We start from the raw sequence: 16,248 nt of genomic DNA, 5'->3' as shown, positions 1-16,248 counted from the left end.
TTCATTTTCTGATCTAATCCTCACAACACTTTGAAGGCAAGGTATTATTATTTCCAATTCAGGTGAGAAAACCAAGGTCAGAATGGCAGTGAGTTGGGGATTTGAGTTTGTCAGACCTCAAACTCATGCTCATAACTTGCTGCCATTCTGCTGCCAATGACATTCAAATCAGTAAACCCACAGCTCACTGTCGGCCCTCAATCCTTTTCACCTCGTTAGCATGTGACACTGCTAGTAGGTAAAGGCTTACCAGAAGAAATAAACGAAACTGAAAGACCCAAGAGGCCAAAATGATATACATCCTCCAACTTTTTCTATTGAGCCATTCACAGGATTCGAGACAGTCCTCAGTAGCACTTATACTACAGCCCTGAAGAACACTCTGCCTTCTAAAGGACCCAATTAACTCACAAGATGTTTCTGGCTGTCAGTAGGAACGGAAAGACCTGCAGACACTTTTAGGAGCTTCACAATTAACTCAGCAGAAGATTCCTTTGCCAGGATGATGGATGGCTGGTAATGGCTGCTGAAATAACCTAGCACACTCTGATATGACACAACATCCACAAGATGCCACGAGAGTGAGCTTGTCTGTCCAAGGAGAGTAAGTAGAGGAGAATCCTAAAAATGAAACACACATTCCTTTAGTTCCAGAGCTCCCATTTTTTCCAGAAATATGCATCTCTCAAGTTAGGAGTACTCGTGAAAGTAATAACCAAAGTTTTGGCAAAACACATTAAGATTTATAAGTATTCAGAACCCAATTTTCAAAGGAACTCTATGATCTGGTTGTAGAACAAGCAATTAAGGAGATGTAAATTGAAATTGATTTTTATATTTGGTGTGGTTCCCTTAGACTATGAACTATATAAGAAAATCAGACACCGGGCTTCCCTGGTGGCACAGTGGTTGAGAGTCCGCCTGCCGATGCAGGGGACACGGGTTCGTGCCCTGGTCCAGGAAGATCCCACATGCCGTGGAGCGGCTGGGCCCGTGGGCCATGGCCTCTGAGCCCGCGTGTCTGGAGCCTGTGCTCCGCAACGGGAGAGGCCACAACAGTGAGAGGCCCGCGTACCGCAAAAAAAAAAGAAAATCAGACACCTAGTTGAAGGCACATCCCGTATGCCATGCATATATTCACACTGAAAGAGGCAAGAGGGAAACAACTTAAAAACCACAGCTTCATACACAGTGAGGATCTAGAGAGCCCTGCCAAGTCTTTATCACAGGCTCTCCAAACTTACTGTTTGATCCACCAGTTGATCTTCCTTTGCCAATAAAATCATCATGAAAAGGAGGCAGACAATCATGCTCCGGGTCTCTGGGTGGGGACTGGGATTCCAGGCATCAGAGAGCACACTGACCCAGTTGACTTCACAGAGGACAGACCCCAAAAACAAGAAGCAGCTCTTGGGGCTTCCTCGTTCCACCTAAAAGGAAACAATGTTTTTAGCTACATATCCTAAAAATGTATAGAAACCAATGTTTTCTAAATTATATATCTTTTAAATTATACATTTTTCCCAGATTATAAAAATCATTCATAACCCTTCTGCCCTCAGAGATTTAGATTATAATATTTTTCCTTCCATGTTCAATGTATGGCACACCTTTCAGCTTGTTTGGAGTTCATTATTTATTCCACTAATTGTTTTTTTTTTTTTTTTTTTGATTTTTATTTTTGGCTGCGTTGGGTCTTTGTGGCTCCGTGCGGGCTTTCTCTAGTTGCGGTGAGTGGGGGCTCCTCTTCGTCGCCATGCATGGGCTTTTCATTGCGGTGTCTTCTCTTGTTGCAGAGCACGGGCTCTAGGAGCACAGGCTTCAGTAGTTGTGGCACGCAGTCTCTAGAACACTGGCTCGGTAGTTGTGGAGCATGGGCTTAGCTGCTCCGCAGCATGTGGGATCTTCCCAGACCAGGGATCGAACCTGTGTCCTGTGCATTGGCAGGCGATTCTTAACCACTGCATCACCAGGGAAGTCCCTATTCCACTAATTCTTAACAGGAAAGGAATGATCTTCCCTAGCTCCAGCCAGGGTGGCAAATCCCTGCCACAGTAAGTCACTGGTGCTCAAGGGAGCCTACCACAGTCCTCAGATGTGCTGGGCAAGACAAAGGTGATATATCTACTAGTCACTGGTTCCCAAAGCCGAGCGTGCATCAGAACCACCTGGAGGACTTGTGTGAGATGGGGGTTGGGGGGGTACCCATAGAATTTTTAATGCCCTGCATCTGGAGTAGGAACAGGAATTTGTCTTCCTAACAAGTTCCCAGGTGGTACTGATGTTGCTGGCCCTAGGACCATACTTTGAGACCTACTATATTAGCACATATAATTTTTATATGGCCTTTTTTGTATAATGTTGTGTTATAAATATATCCCCATATCATTAGTCTTTATAATTTTTGATGACTACATAATGTTTAATTATCCCATTTAAAATATAGCGGGGATGGGGGGGCAAATGTATTTTAAAGTATATAATCAATATCAAAGTTATCTCTTATAAGCCTATTTCAAGTCTGTTTAAAATAAAACATGGCTAGCTATAAATTTTTCCTTTAAAAAGAAGATTAAAAAGCTCAACTCCATTTATAAAATCGCAATCAGTGGAATTTGATGATTCATGTCTTCCAATTAGTACCATCATTATATCATGCTATTTGCTCGTTTTCCCTTTTAGAAAATGATTCTTCATCCTCCTTTATAATTTGTTCTCTATCTTCACCCTCAACCCCCTCACAAACATACTTTACTATGCCAGCAAGACTCATGCAACAGAAAGGTTCCCAGCTTCTGGGCCGGGCAAAGTCATCTATCAGTAGACTAAAACTCCTAGAGATACAAAGTCTATAGCATCCCTTTATAGACCATTCTATTTAATCTGTCATATAGCTAAAGCTGTGCTCTTACTTAAACACTCTCTTACTCTCTTACAGCTCGTTAAACAAAGGTTCAATTCCATATTCATAATGATGATGAATACCTACTTTGTGCCTGTCTCATAGTCTAAACCTAGCTATAAAATCATTCTTAACTTTGTATTTCACTAAGATGACTGTCCTCAGCTTTCCTTAGAGCTCAGCTACAGAGGAGTGGGTGACAAGAGCAGCAGTGGGTGGGGTCTCCACTTACAGCACTAAAAGACTGCAGTACATTTTACTAATTGTCATAAATAACTATGGATCTGCAGTAATTAAAGTACTTAGGGACTTCCCTGGTGGCTCAGTGGTTGGGAATCCGCCTGCCAATGCAGGGGACACGGGTTTGAGCCCTGGTCCGGGAAGATCCCACATGCCGCGGAGCAACTAAGCCCATGCACCACAACTACTGAGCCTGCGCTCTAGAGCCCACGTGCCACAACTACTGAAGCCCATGTTCCTAGAGCCCGTGCTCTGCAACAAGAGAAGCCACTGCAATGAGAAGCCCGTGCACCACAATGAAGAGTAGCCCCCGCTTGCATCAACTGGAGAAAGTCCACACACAGCAACGAAGACCCAATGCAGCCAAAAATAAACAAATAAATAATAATTTTTTTTAAAAAAAAAGCACTTAAAGTATCTCAATAATAAATGTGAATTAGGTTATGAGTAAACACAAATGAACTGATGACTATGAACAAATAAACTGAAATGATCATAAAAAGCTAAGACAAGATTAAAGGGTTTTTTAAAACAAAAACTTAAGAACAACAGAAATGCCTGACTGGTATGCAAGTGACACTACTGTACCCGTTTTCTGACTATTGCTTCTACTGCAAAAACTCCCGCACACTTAGTGGGACTTTTTCCAGGCCATTTCAGGTCTTTTATATGATTATGATGCATTACTGGTTGTTACAATGTACTTCTGTCTCCTACAGCCTAATATCCCCTTACATAACTGCTTAAAGAAACTAATGGTTTGAGTACCGATTTACATTCTACTTTAATAGAACATTTAACAAGAAGCAGTTTTAATGATACTATCCTAGAAAAACATGCATTCACAGAAACGCCAAGATTGAGTGTGACAAAGTGATTAAACTATGTATTCACATGACAATATCACCGAAGACTAGGGGATGACTGTCATATTACAGACAAAAATCTTTCTCTGGGTTTTCTGTAAATGCTGTCCAGTCATCTACTAACACAGTGAAACGATGTCCATAGGATGCTGCTTTACACAAGCACTGTCTGGGCGATACAGAATTCGGGCAGGGTCCACGTTGTCACCCACTGCAACTGGGCCTAAAACCCACAGTGAACAGGTTGCTCCCAAGAAGCCAGGCTGTGACATAGAGAGTGAAGGGTTTACCTTGAAGAAGGCCTCCATGAGCATCTGGTCAGGATGCAGGTCCCTCCATGGGAGTTTCTGGTAGGCACTGTGAAAAGCATACAGAATGAACTCTGGCATTTTGGGTGCTGTACATGCTTCACAATAATGTATCAGGTGTAACCGAAGGGGTCCGTCATCACCAGGCAAGAGCTTATCTAAAATTGAAAAAGAAAATATAGCTGAAGACTTTTTGGTTTATCTTTAAAACAAGCAAAAAATTAACACAAAACACAAATTTGAACTAAAAGTGTAAAAACCTAACGTTCTCAATAATTACCCAGTTTCAAAGATTTTCACGTACCAGGGAAAAAAGTGATGGCAGAGCAATAATAAAGAATGGTAATTTACTTACCAGGGTGACTGGAAGGAGCAGCTGGTGTGAGGGAGATAGCAGGCGTGAACAGTTTTTCTCTAAAACTCCTAAATATATGACTTTTTAACGCAAATACACTTCCACAACCACAACCAACTCTAGGCATCCCTTCAGTCTGTTGCCTTCAGCACAAATTCAGTCTCATGCATTTGACACCTCATTCACTTGGCACCTTGGAGAAATCGAATGTTCCTCAAAAGGAAATGTTCCAGGGACTTCCCTGGTGGTGCAGTGGTTAAGAATCCGCCAGCCGGGCTTCCCTGGTGGCGCAGTGGTTGAGAGTCCGCCTGCCAATTCAGGGGACACGGGTTCGTGCCCCGGTCCGGGACGATCCCACATGGCGCGGAGCGGCTAGGCCCGTGAGCCATGGCTGCTGAGCCTGCGCGTCCGGAGCCTGTGCTCTGCAGTGGGAGAGGCCACAACAGTGAGAGGCCCGCATACCACAAAAAAAGAAGAAAAAAAAAAAGGAATCCGCCTGCCAATGCAGGAGACACAGGTTCGATCCCTGGTCCGGGAAGATCCCACATGCCGCGGAGCAACTAAGCCAGTGTGCCACAACTACTGAGGCTGAGCTCTAGAGCCCGCGAGCCACAACTACTGAAGCCCACATGCCTAGAGCCCGTGCTCCGCAACTAGAGAAGCCACCGCAGTGAGAAGCCCATGCGTCGCAAGGAAGAGTAGCCCCCACTCGCCGCAAGTACAGAAAGCTCATGCACAACAACGAAGACCCAACACAGCCTAAATAAATAAATTTATTTTTTTTAAAAAAAGGAAATGTTCCAAATGACTAAATCTTAACCCTTGGTGCAGTAAAACTAGACTGTTAACTGTCATTCAAGTAAGTCACTCTAAAACAAATTTCACACTCTTCTGTGACCTGAATCACTCAGTATTATCCTCACGAGTATCAATTACTTTAGTGCCCTCAGGAGCATTTAGTCTGAAACAAATTTTTTCAGACTTTCTGGCTCTAAGCAAAGGAATGGAATTTGGTCAAAGAAGAGAGAGCCACATACAACGAGAGCAGAAACCTGATGGGAGTTTCTCAACACTGACTTTTGAAAAATGACTAATGAGCATCAACACACGATAAGTCGACTTATCACTGCTAACATTCCTGTGCCCTCGATCCCCAGTCCTCAGGAAACAGTAACATATGTTTTTAACAACCTTTTAAGACAGGGGTGAAGAGGAGCATTTGTTTAAATATGGATAAAAAAGATAGTTTTGTTTAAATTAGGATGGATACGTAGGAGAAGATGTCTACGAGGTAATCTCTTAGGACCAGACCGAGCGTCTCTAGTCCCAGCCCAGACACAAATAAGTTCTGTGACCTCAGATGAATTCATTTTGCTTTCCAGGTCCTCATTTTTTCTCATCAATAAAAACAGAGAGCTGAACCAGACGATCTCACTAAAAGGCTATAATTTAATACTTCTTCATCTTGCTGTGCACAGTTCTTCTGTTTCCTCTCTCTGAATTGAGTTGCCAATTCTTAATGTTATCTGTGTACTCTCCTATTCCTAGGCCACTTTTTTATTTGATATACACGGGCCTGTGAGAGTGCCTGCCCTTTTATACTAAGAAACTAAATAATAGCCTTTGTGACAATAATTTTATGCTGAAATATTTGTCTCACTATAAATATGTTGTGGATGGTAATATGCAGCTATAAGTTTACCTTTCCAAAAAAAGTGAGTGCTATTAGGATTTCATGTGTTACTCACTGAACCAATACTTTTATCAAGTAGACAACTCAGAGTACGGCACTGTCCTAAGTCTTGGGTTGGGGAGAGATAAAAAGAAGAATGTTTCTGTGCCTAGAGTTTATATCTTATAACAGCAGTGGTGGGGGGGGGACCGAGAGGAGATCAGATATGTAAAAAGTCAATCAAAAATACTAGATGGGGGGCTTCTCTGGTGGCGCAGTGGTTGAGAGTCCGCCTGCTGATGCAGGGGACACAGGTTCGTGCCTCGGTCTGGGAAGATCCCACATGCTGCAGAACGGCTGGGCCCGTGAGCCATGGCCGCTGGGCCTGCGCGTCTGGAGCCTGTGCTCCGCGACGGGAGAGGCCACAGCAGTGAGAGGCCCGTGTACCACCAAAAAAAAAAAAAAACCAACAACAAATACTAGATGGGGACTTCCCTGGTGGTCCAGTGGTAAAGAATCCACCTTCCAATCAGGGGACGTGGGTTTGATCCCTGGTCAGGGAACTAAGATCCCACATGCCGCGGGGCAACTGGAGAACAACTAAGCCCGTGTGCTCTAGAGCCCGTGCGCCACAACTAGAGAGCCCATGAGCACCGCAGCTACTGAGCCCGTGTGCTCTGGAGCCCGTGCACCTCAACTAGTGAGAAGCCCACGCACCGCAACAAAAGATCCCGCATGGTGCAACTAAGACCCGACACAGCCAAATAAATAAATAAATATTTAAAAAAAAAAAAAAACAACGCTGGATGAGGTACATCCAGACAACGGTATATTATTCAGCACTAAGAAGAAATGAGCTATCAAGTCATGAAAGACATGGAGGAACCTAAGTGCATATGCTAAGCAAAAGAAGCCCATCTGGAAAGCTGCATAATGAATGATTCTAACTATATGACATTCTAGAAAAGCTAAGACTATGCAGAAAGTAAAAGAAATCAGTGGTTGCCAAAGGCTGGGGTGGGGGAGGGATGAATAGACAGAGCACAAAGGATATTTAGGGCAGTGAAACTACTCTGTATGATACTCTGTAGACACACATTGTTATACATTTATCCAAACCCAGAGAATGTACAAGCCCCAGCATGAATCCTAATGTAAACTATGGACTTTGGGTAATAATGTGTCAGTGTAGGTTCATCGGCTATAACAAATGTACCACTCTGGTGGGGGATGGTGATAGTGGGTGGGGAGGGGGTTATGCATGCGGAGCAGGGAGGAAAGGGTATACGGAAACTCTCTGTGCTTTCTGCTCAGTTTTGCTGTGAACCTAAAACTACACTAAAAAAAAAGTCTATTTTTGTATATATATAAAATATTGGATGATACATTGTTTTATATTATAACATATATATTATTGCTATATATATTTATACATATTATTATAATATATAGTCTATTATCTGATATGCTATCTATTATATATATTGTATATAAAATACTGGATGACATATTGTTAACTCCAGGACTCAGTGCCACATAAACACATGGTAGCCACGGGGGTGCACCACTCAGATCTCCCTTCAAACAGAACTTGCCACAGATCAGGGCACAGCACCTTTAGCACCTGAGTCGAGGCCATCCTCCTCCCAGGTAGCCCTCAGCCAACAACTAAGCACTGACCTGGCTGCTTCCGCCCAAGGTAGGATCCTCAAAAAAGAATGTTGGCACTAGAACTCCCTAACCAGCTGGCCAATACTTTCTCAGCGCTGCCCTGCAGGCTGAGACTCTTCCTACTCTCCTTTCACAGGTGTTAGGCCTGCAACAGGGTCTGAAGGCTTTCTTTGCCCACGCTTATTCCTCTCCCTCTTATTTTCACAGGCAGTACCCCAAATAAATCTCAGCATTCTGGCTCCATCATGGCGTCTGCTTCCCAAGGATTCAAACTACAACAATGTGCTATAAAGATTTAGAGGCAGGAGAGAAATGTATGCACATGAACAGACATGCAGGAGAATATAAAGGGCCCGAGGCTTCATCCAGGTAGTGGAATCAGCATAAGCAAAGAAGTGGCAGAGGGAAGATCCAAGGACTTTTAGGGAACACTGAGTAGAGCAGTATGGCTGAATGGAATGCTTCCATAAAAAAAACATCACATAATGTTGAAGTGCTCTGAGCCAGACACATTTGAATGCTGAGCTAAAACATTATTACATTTAAAAGTTTCTGAATAAGAATATAATAGCATACAAACAGAATTTTTGGAAAATCAATCTAGTAAATAGGCAGGAACAGAAATGAGATAGGAAGGACAGTTAGGAGGCTATTGCAAGAATCTGGGTTGGGTGGACCTAATATCCTTACAAGCCTCCCAATACAAAACATTTAGATACACTAAGTAAAATACAACAACTCTGAAAATGCACAGCTACATACATTCAGTGGAAGAAAAGAGGTCAGAGAGACTAGGAAAGCAGAGTATTAAACTGATGGGGAAGCCTCAGGTGCCCTGGGGCTGTTTGCTTATGCGGGGTTTTCAACAGCACAAGGAAACAGAAAACAAGATTTTCTAAGGACTACACCCTCACTGAAAGGGCAGATAAGGGGGGAGGGGAACGGATCTTCTCTGCCTTAGCCTGGACTGGGAGTCAGGGAGGCAAGAAAGCTGATTGTGGTAATTGAGTATGGGGTTTGATTTCATGTATCTGTGTAGTGTGAGAAACCCAAAGCCAAGGAATTACACAGAGCCAAATGGCAACAAATGCAGATCTTCTCTGGAGGCATACACCCTCATCCTAGTCCTCATGGAATTTCCACAGATAAAGTCTCTCTAAATACGGGCTCACAAGAGAAAATTAAAAAATACACAAGGAAACAAGCCTCTGAAGGAACATCAAACAGAAGCATGAGCCACCCCCGAACAGAAACTTGAGATGACGGAATTGCTGCATACAGCTCATAAAGGAAAGTAAGTATGTTTAAACATTTTAAAATAATAAAAATTGAAATTTTAAATTAAAGAAAGAAGATGCTATCAAAAAGGATCGGATAGGGACTTCCCTGGTGGCGCAGTGGTTAAGAATTCACATGCCAATGCTGGGGACAGGGGTTCGAGCCCTGGTCCGGGAAGATCCCACATGCCGCAGAGCAACTAAGCCCGCGAGCCACAACTACTGAGCCTGTGTGCTACAACTATTGAAGCCCACACGCCTAGAGCCTGTGCTCCACAACAAAGATGAGCCACCGCAATGAGAAGTCAGTGCACCACAATGAAGAGTAGCCCCTGCTTGCCACAACTAGAGAAAGACCGCACACACAGCAATGAAGACCCAACACAATCAAAAATAAATAAATAAATAATTTTTTAAAAAATAAATAAATATGTTTTAAAAGGATCTGGATAAATTTTATAAACAAACATTACTTCTAGAAACTGAAATGAAAAATTCAATGGATTTTTTTTTAAAGCAGACTAGACATAGCTGAAGAGATGGAGTAAGCTGGAAGAGAGATCTCAAGAATTTTCCCAGGGGAATTCCCTGGCAGTCCAGTGCAGTAGGACTCTGCACTTTCACTGCCAAGTGTGCGGGTTCAATCCCTGGTCGGGGAACTAAGATCCCACAATCCACTCGGTGTGGTCAAAAAAAAAAGAATTTGCCCAAAATGAAGCAGAAGAAAACACACCAAAAAAGTGAAAAGTCACAGAAGATAGAATAAGGTTCACCATGGGGGAAAGACAATATTTGAAAAGAGAAAGCCGTAACTGATGACACTCAGCACTACCTCCCCAAAAAGATAAGAGGTTACACACTTCACACTAAATAATTGTACGGGTGATCTTTCTTTGGTCAAAGATGACAGCCTACCAAATAAAGTAAAAGTAAATAAAGTAGAAAAGCAGAGGCAAAAGATTAACTGAATTACTTAAGGAAAAGTGAAAACTAACCAGAGACATGATATAACATCTTCCTACCTTTAAAACTCTCGTGCAATGAGTCAATGCAATCAGTGAACAACTGCACGATGCTTGAGGCCACCACAGCATCACTCTCCAGCCAGGGGTAATGTCGTTGGCTGCTTTAAATAAAAGAAACACACACTTAGAAAGGAAACACTATGATTAAATTACTGTATGTCCCAGAGTCTGGGGTTTGCCTAAGTTCTAGAAAACTCTGTGTTATGTAGCCCTAAGACACATTTAGAGCACTTTAAAAACTGTAAATTCCTGGAGGTGAATTGTAGCTTTTAATATCAATCATATAATTTTATTTACTTTCCTTCCTAACATTTATTCAATGTAATTAAGTTTCAGAAGTGTGCTATCTAAATAACTATTAAATTAACACCTTTTACAACACATCCAATTTATGCCCGTAAACCCATCCCTTGTGTATCTTGGTTACATTTCGAATGCCTTAGAAGACAGTTTTCTCTACCTAAAGCATGGGGGGTGAAAAGACATGTAAAAAAAGATGGTCAAAAATGAACAGAGAGGAAATAACCAAAGGAAAAACTCTTTATATGAAATTTTTACTTTCTGAATCTGGTATAGAAAGTTCAATATAAAAATAAATTCCAGTAGTTCTTCCTGGAAATAGACAGGAAGCCTAAATTATGGTAAGCAGTCTCATGGTCACCACAAAATCCTGAAGCTTGTGGATTGTCTAAGGATAGCCCTCTGGAAAAGCAAAGACCCAGAACTTTTTCTGTTTTCCTCAATGGGCTCTTGAAGCAGCCTGGATGATACGAACAATCTGGACATGGCGGTCAAAGCTCTACCCTGGTCCCAGTCTAGCCCTCACCAGCTGTGGGATTTGAGCAAGACATTCAAGTTTTCTGAATCTCAGGATCAGATTAATTTACACTTATGAAAACACTTTAAATACTGTGATATATATACTGTGTAATTCTTACAGAATTCTGGACCTTTTGTTTGTATGCTTTTAGAGGAAAAAAGACTCCTAAGGCAACTCCTTGCATTTGGACAGCTCAACACCTCTGTTTTAAATGCTTGTGAAATAATGCTTTCATTTAGTTGCAGAGTTCATGTTAAAAGAGCAATTCCCACCCAGTAATTTGAAAGCCAACTTAGTTCCAAAAACATAACTGATACTAGGTAAAATCAAGTTTGCCTCATATTTTGCAGTGTTATATTATCAAAACCTAATTCAGGAGAACAACATCCGTTTTTCTGAAATTAAATACCAACCTCATTCAACTTCTTTATTGTGGAAAACTGGAAATGAGTGTCCAGTTTTGCTTCAAAATCAATAGCTCTGATCAATCAGACTAACAATTCCACAAACAGAAAATGTCTTAAGTTTACTTTGTAAAGAAGCGTTCTCTAAATTTAAAATCAGACCTGTGAATCATCAGCTGGACCAAAACACCATCAGAACTTTAAGTCTATAAATTTCAAAGAAATTTGAATATCAGAAAAACTATTTACCTTTCATTGTCCTCTAAAACCAGTATCCATGGCTTAAAGAGCTGGACGATTACTGAATGTAGGGATCTTAGCACTAAAACAAAGCAAAATTTTTAGAGACAAGAAACAAGCCCATCAAATGGAGATGGCCAACAGGCACATGAAAAAATGCTCAACATTGCTAATCATCAGGGAAATGCAAATCAAAACCACAATGAGATATCACCTCACACCTGTCACAATGGCTATCAGCAAAAAGAACACAAATACCAAATGTTGGCGAAGATGTGAAGAAAAGGGAACCCTTCTACACTGTTGGTGGGAATGTAAATTGGTGCAGCCACTGTGGAAAACAGTATGGAGGTTTCTCAAAAAACTAAAAATAGAACTACCATATGATCCAGCTATTCCACTCCTGGGTGTATATCCAAAAAAAACAACAGCACTGGGCTTCCCTGGTGGCGCAGTAGTTGAGAGTCTGCCTGCCGATGAAGGGAACATGGGTTCGTGCCCAGGTCCGGGAGTATCCCACATGCCGCGGAGCGGCTGGGCCCGTCCATGAGCCATGGCCACTGAGCCTGCGCGTCCGGAGCCTGTGCTCCGCAACGGGAGAGGCCACAACAGTGAGAGGCCCGCGTACCGCAAAAAAAAAACAAAAAAACAAAAAGCACTAATTCGAAAAGATACTATGCACCCCAATGTTCATAGCAGCATTATTTAAAATTGCCAAGATATGGAAGCAACCTAGGTGTCCCTCAACAGATGAATGGATAAAGAAGATGTGGCATACACACACACACACACACACACACACACATACACACACACACATATACACACAATAAAAAAGAATGAAAATTTTCCATATGCAGCAACATATGGAGGGTTTGGAGGGCATTATGCTAAGTGAAATAAGTCAGACTGAGAAAGACAAATACTATATGATACCACTTATACGTGGAATCTAAAAAATAAACCAGTGAATGTAACAAAAAAGAAGCAGACTCACAGATATAGGGAACAAACTAGTGGTTACCGTGGGGAAAGGGAAGGGGGAGGGGCAATATAAGGGTAGGGGATTAAGAGGTACAAACTATTAGGTATAAAATAAGCTATAGAGATATATTGTACAACACAGGGAATATAGCCAGTATTTTATAATAACTATAAATGGAGTATAACCTTTAAAAATTGTGAGTCACTATATTATACACCTGTTACTTATATAATATTGTACATCAACTATACTTCAATTAAGAAAAATTAAGTCCACCCTTTGTCAAGATCATTGATAACTATATAGAAAATCTTCTTCTTATCATCTGTATATTCATAAACCTATGGTGATATACAAACAACATATTTAATATAACTAAACATGTTTCAGTTTTCATTTGCTGCAATGAAATTCCTTAAATTGAAGAAGTTTTATTATAACACAATATCATGGACAATTTTATAACATGCATTTTTTAAAAATAAAAACTTAAACATTCTTAATGTGATAAATAATAGGAAGAAAGAGCTGGAGACTGAAACCTATCTCTTTGTACTTCACCTTACAAAGGAGAGGCAGAAACAAGTTGAAGCAAGCACCCACTGGTAAGTGAATATAGGTATGACACATATATGGGTTCACACTTGTACTATGTATTTCCTATTTCTTCTTCATGACACTCAGATGTACAGATTTATCACCAAGTTTTAAATCTCTTAATGTGTCTATTCAAGTCTCTTCTAATGGAAGGTCAGAACACCTAAGCTCCACGTTGCACTAAAGGCATATTACCTGTTTTGCTGCTGGCAGATGGATCTTGGGCCAAGCAGGCCATTTCTGAGTCAAGCAGTCTTTTTACAAGGTAGCCCAAGAGTGTCTTCATATCTGCCATGTAAGGACTCCATTTTGAGAATAAACCAAAACTTTTAAAGTCCAACGTGGATAACCGAAGCTTATAAAAAAAGTTTGAGAGCCACTGTATAGTCTCCATTACCTGGAAAAGAATGACCAGTTTAAAAAATGCTTACTGAATATCTACTTTCAGTAGAATACTACAGTAGACTGTGACGGAGGGCTTTGACTTTGTAATCGAGTTGCAAAGGTATATAGCATATGAAAAGTAAATCAGCAGATTTCAAACTCCTTTTCTAAAGCAAAGGAACCATTTCTTCAACTAAATTCATGTGGACCCACATCATATAAAATTGATGAAGCTGAGAGCTCTGTGGGACACTGCGTGAAAACCTGTTCAAAGGAGCCGGTGAAGCAGGAGGGTTAAGGAGGGGAGGCAAGGTACACACAGGGGCTGGTGCTGGGCTGTTCCTGAACAGAGTGGCAAGAATCAGATCTGAGGCATGAGAGAAAGCTGATCCAGCCACAGGAGGCGGGTGGGGGTAGAGGGAATGGGAGATGACTGACAAAGGAAAACACAGGGCTCTTAGAGATAAAAGGTGCTTTGTTAGATATAAATTTTAAATGTGTTCCAGTTTTTTAAAAAACATATAGGGCTTCCCTGGTGGCGCAGTAGTTAAGAATCCTCCCACCAATGTCGGGGACACAGGTTCAATCCCTGGTCCGGGAAGATCCCACATGCCACAGAGAAACTAAGCCCGTGCTCCACAACTACTGAAGCCTGTGTGCCACAGAGCCCTCAGGCTGCAACTACTGAACCTGCGTGCCGCAACTACTGAAGCCTGCGCACCTAGAGCCCGTGCTCCGCAACAAGAGAAGCCACCGCAATGAGAAGCCCGCACACCGCAAGGAAGAGTAGCCCCCGCTCGCTGCAACTAGAGAAAGCCCGAGCGTGCAACAAAGACCCAATGCAGCCAAGAAAAAAAAATTTTTTTTAATAAATTAATTTAAAAAAACAAAAAAACTACAAAGGAAATGGAAAAGAAATGCACAAAAATTTCAGAGACCAAGAGCTACACACCTGCTTGTCTGACAAGAGAACATCCGGAGAGCTTTGAAGCACCGAGGTCTCAGCAGAAGCTGCCCCCTGCTGGCAGCCTGGGGCGCAGCAGCCCAGGGCTCTTAGGGTGGCTTTCCAACACTCAGGGCTCAGCAGCTGCTCAGCAGAGCCTTACCAGGCAGGGACAGAGGACAGCAAGTCAGCATCCTTCACAAACTAACTTTCAACTTGAATCAAAGAACACATGTACTTTACAAATGAATGAGTATTAAATAAAAATCCAAAACAAATTCATAAAGATCTGTGGTGCAATGTTCATTGCAGCTCTATTTACAATAGCCAGGACATGGAAGTAACCTGTCCTGAATGGATAAAGAAGATGTGGCACATATATACAATGCAATATTACTCCGCCATAAAAAGGAATGAAATTGAGTTATCTGTAGTGATGTAGATCGACCTAGAGTCTGTCATACAGAGTGAAGTAAGTCAGAAAGAGAAAAACAAATACCGTATGCTAACACATATATATGGAATCTAAAAAAAAAAAAAAAAGGTCATGAAGAGCCTAGGCGCAAGATGGGAATAAAGACGCAGACCTACTAGAAAATGGACTTGAGGACATGGGGAGGGGGAAGGGTAAGCTGGGACAAAGTGAGAGAGTGGTAGTGTATATATGACATACGTACACTACCAAATGTAAAATAGATAGCTAGTGGGAAGCAGTCGCATAGCACAGGGAGATCAGCTCGGTGCTTTGTGAGCAGCTAGAAGGGTGGGATAGGGAGGGTGGGAGGGAGGGAGATGCAACAGGGAAGAGATATGGGGATATATGTATATGTATAACTGATTCACTTCGCTATAAAGCAGAAACCAACACACCATTGTAAAGCAATTATACTCCAATAAAAACGTTAAAAAAAAAAAAAAAGATCTGTGGTGAAGAGACCAAAGTTAAGAGAACCTATTGAAAGATCTGTCCACATGGACACTTGACTTTCCGTACTCTTGGTAACCCTACTGGTAGTGAGCACAGCCGAGCCATCTGAGCTGGAATCTGGGGGTGGGGAGGGGACTCCCACCTACCACCCCCTGACTGGGGAATGGTAAAGGTGCCATTTTCCTGGCTGGACAATGTGAGAGAGACAACAAAGGACCCATGGTGCAGAATGCAACTGCAGAGTCTAGGCTCTGTTCAGAAGGAGTCTCTTACTCGCCCCTAAAAGTCCACTCCTACACCAGGCAAAACCTAAAGCAACACAGAAACAGTATGCAAAAGTAGAGACTACCAACCAGCACTCTGCTACCTGCAAAACTGACTTCCCAGAGGACAGGAATTATACGCCCTCAGGTCCTTTCCCCCCAGAGGTGGCACAAGGATCAACTAGGACAACAGTGGCTCATAGGGGCTGGTCTAAGGGGAAGGATGATGAGGTCAGCTGCACTAGTGGGGGGGAGGTACCTAGGGGACAGTGAAGGGTCTGTGTCCCAATAGCTACTGCGGTCTGGATCTTAGGGCAGAGGCCTAGAACACAGCTACAGGTGTGGAGTCATGCATGCCTAGAAGATGT

General features: G+C 42.1%; 1 protein-coding gene across 4 annotated transcripts in view; it reads right to left on the bottom strand.

Moving 5' to 3' along the window:
- EPG5 (ectopic P-granules 5 autophagy tethering factor) overlaps nucleotides 1-16,248 on the bottom strand; it is a 129,773-nt gene that overhangs the window by 17,421 nt on the left and 96,104 nt on the right. For 3 of the 4 annotated variants that reach the window (XM_067699210.1, XM_067699207.1, XM_067699211.1), the window contains exons 32-38: nucleotides 14,699-14,847; nucleotides 13,558-13,759; nucleotides 11,790-11,862; nucleotides 10,314-10,417; nucleotides 4,299-4,474; nucleotides 1,245-1,430; nucleotides 412-621 (exon numbers count right to left, since the gene is read on the bottom strand). In XM_067699210.1, coding sequence (XP_067555311.1) covers nucleotides 412-621; nucleotides 1,245-1,430; nucleotides 4,299-4,474; nucleotides 10,314-10,417; nucleotides 11,790-11,862; nucleotides 13,558-13,759; nucleotides 14,699-14,847 — 1,100 coding nt within the window. The remainder of the gene's footprint in view (nucleotides 1-411; nucleotides 622-1,244; nucleotides 1,431-4,298; nucleotides 4,475-10,313; nucleotides 10,418-11,789; nucleotides 11,863-13,557; nucleotides 13,760-14,698; nucleotides 14,848-16,248) is intronic. The other variant, XM_067699208.1, reaches the window with a different exon arrangement.

This window comes from Pseudorca crassidens, chromosome 12, assembly GCF_039906515.1.
Source record: "Pseudorca crassidens isolate mPseCra1 chromosome 12, mPseCra1.hap1, whole genome shotgun sequence".
Classification (NCBI taxonomy): Eukaryota; Metazoa; Chordata; class Mammalia; order Artiodactyla; family Delphinidae; genus Pseudorca; species Pseudorca crassidens.
The sequence above is the reverse complement of the archived record's forward strand: the minus strand, read 5'-3'. Positions and strand labels throughout refer to the sequence as shown.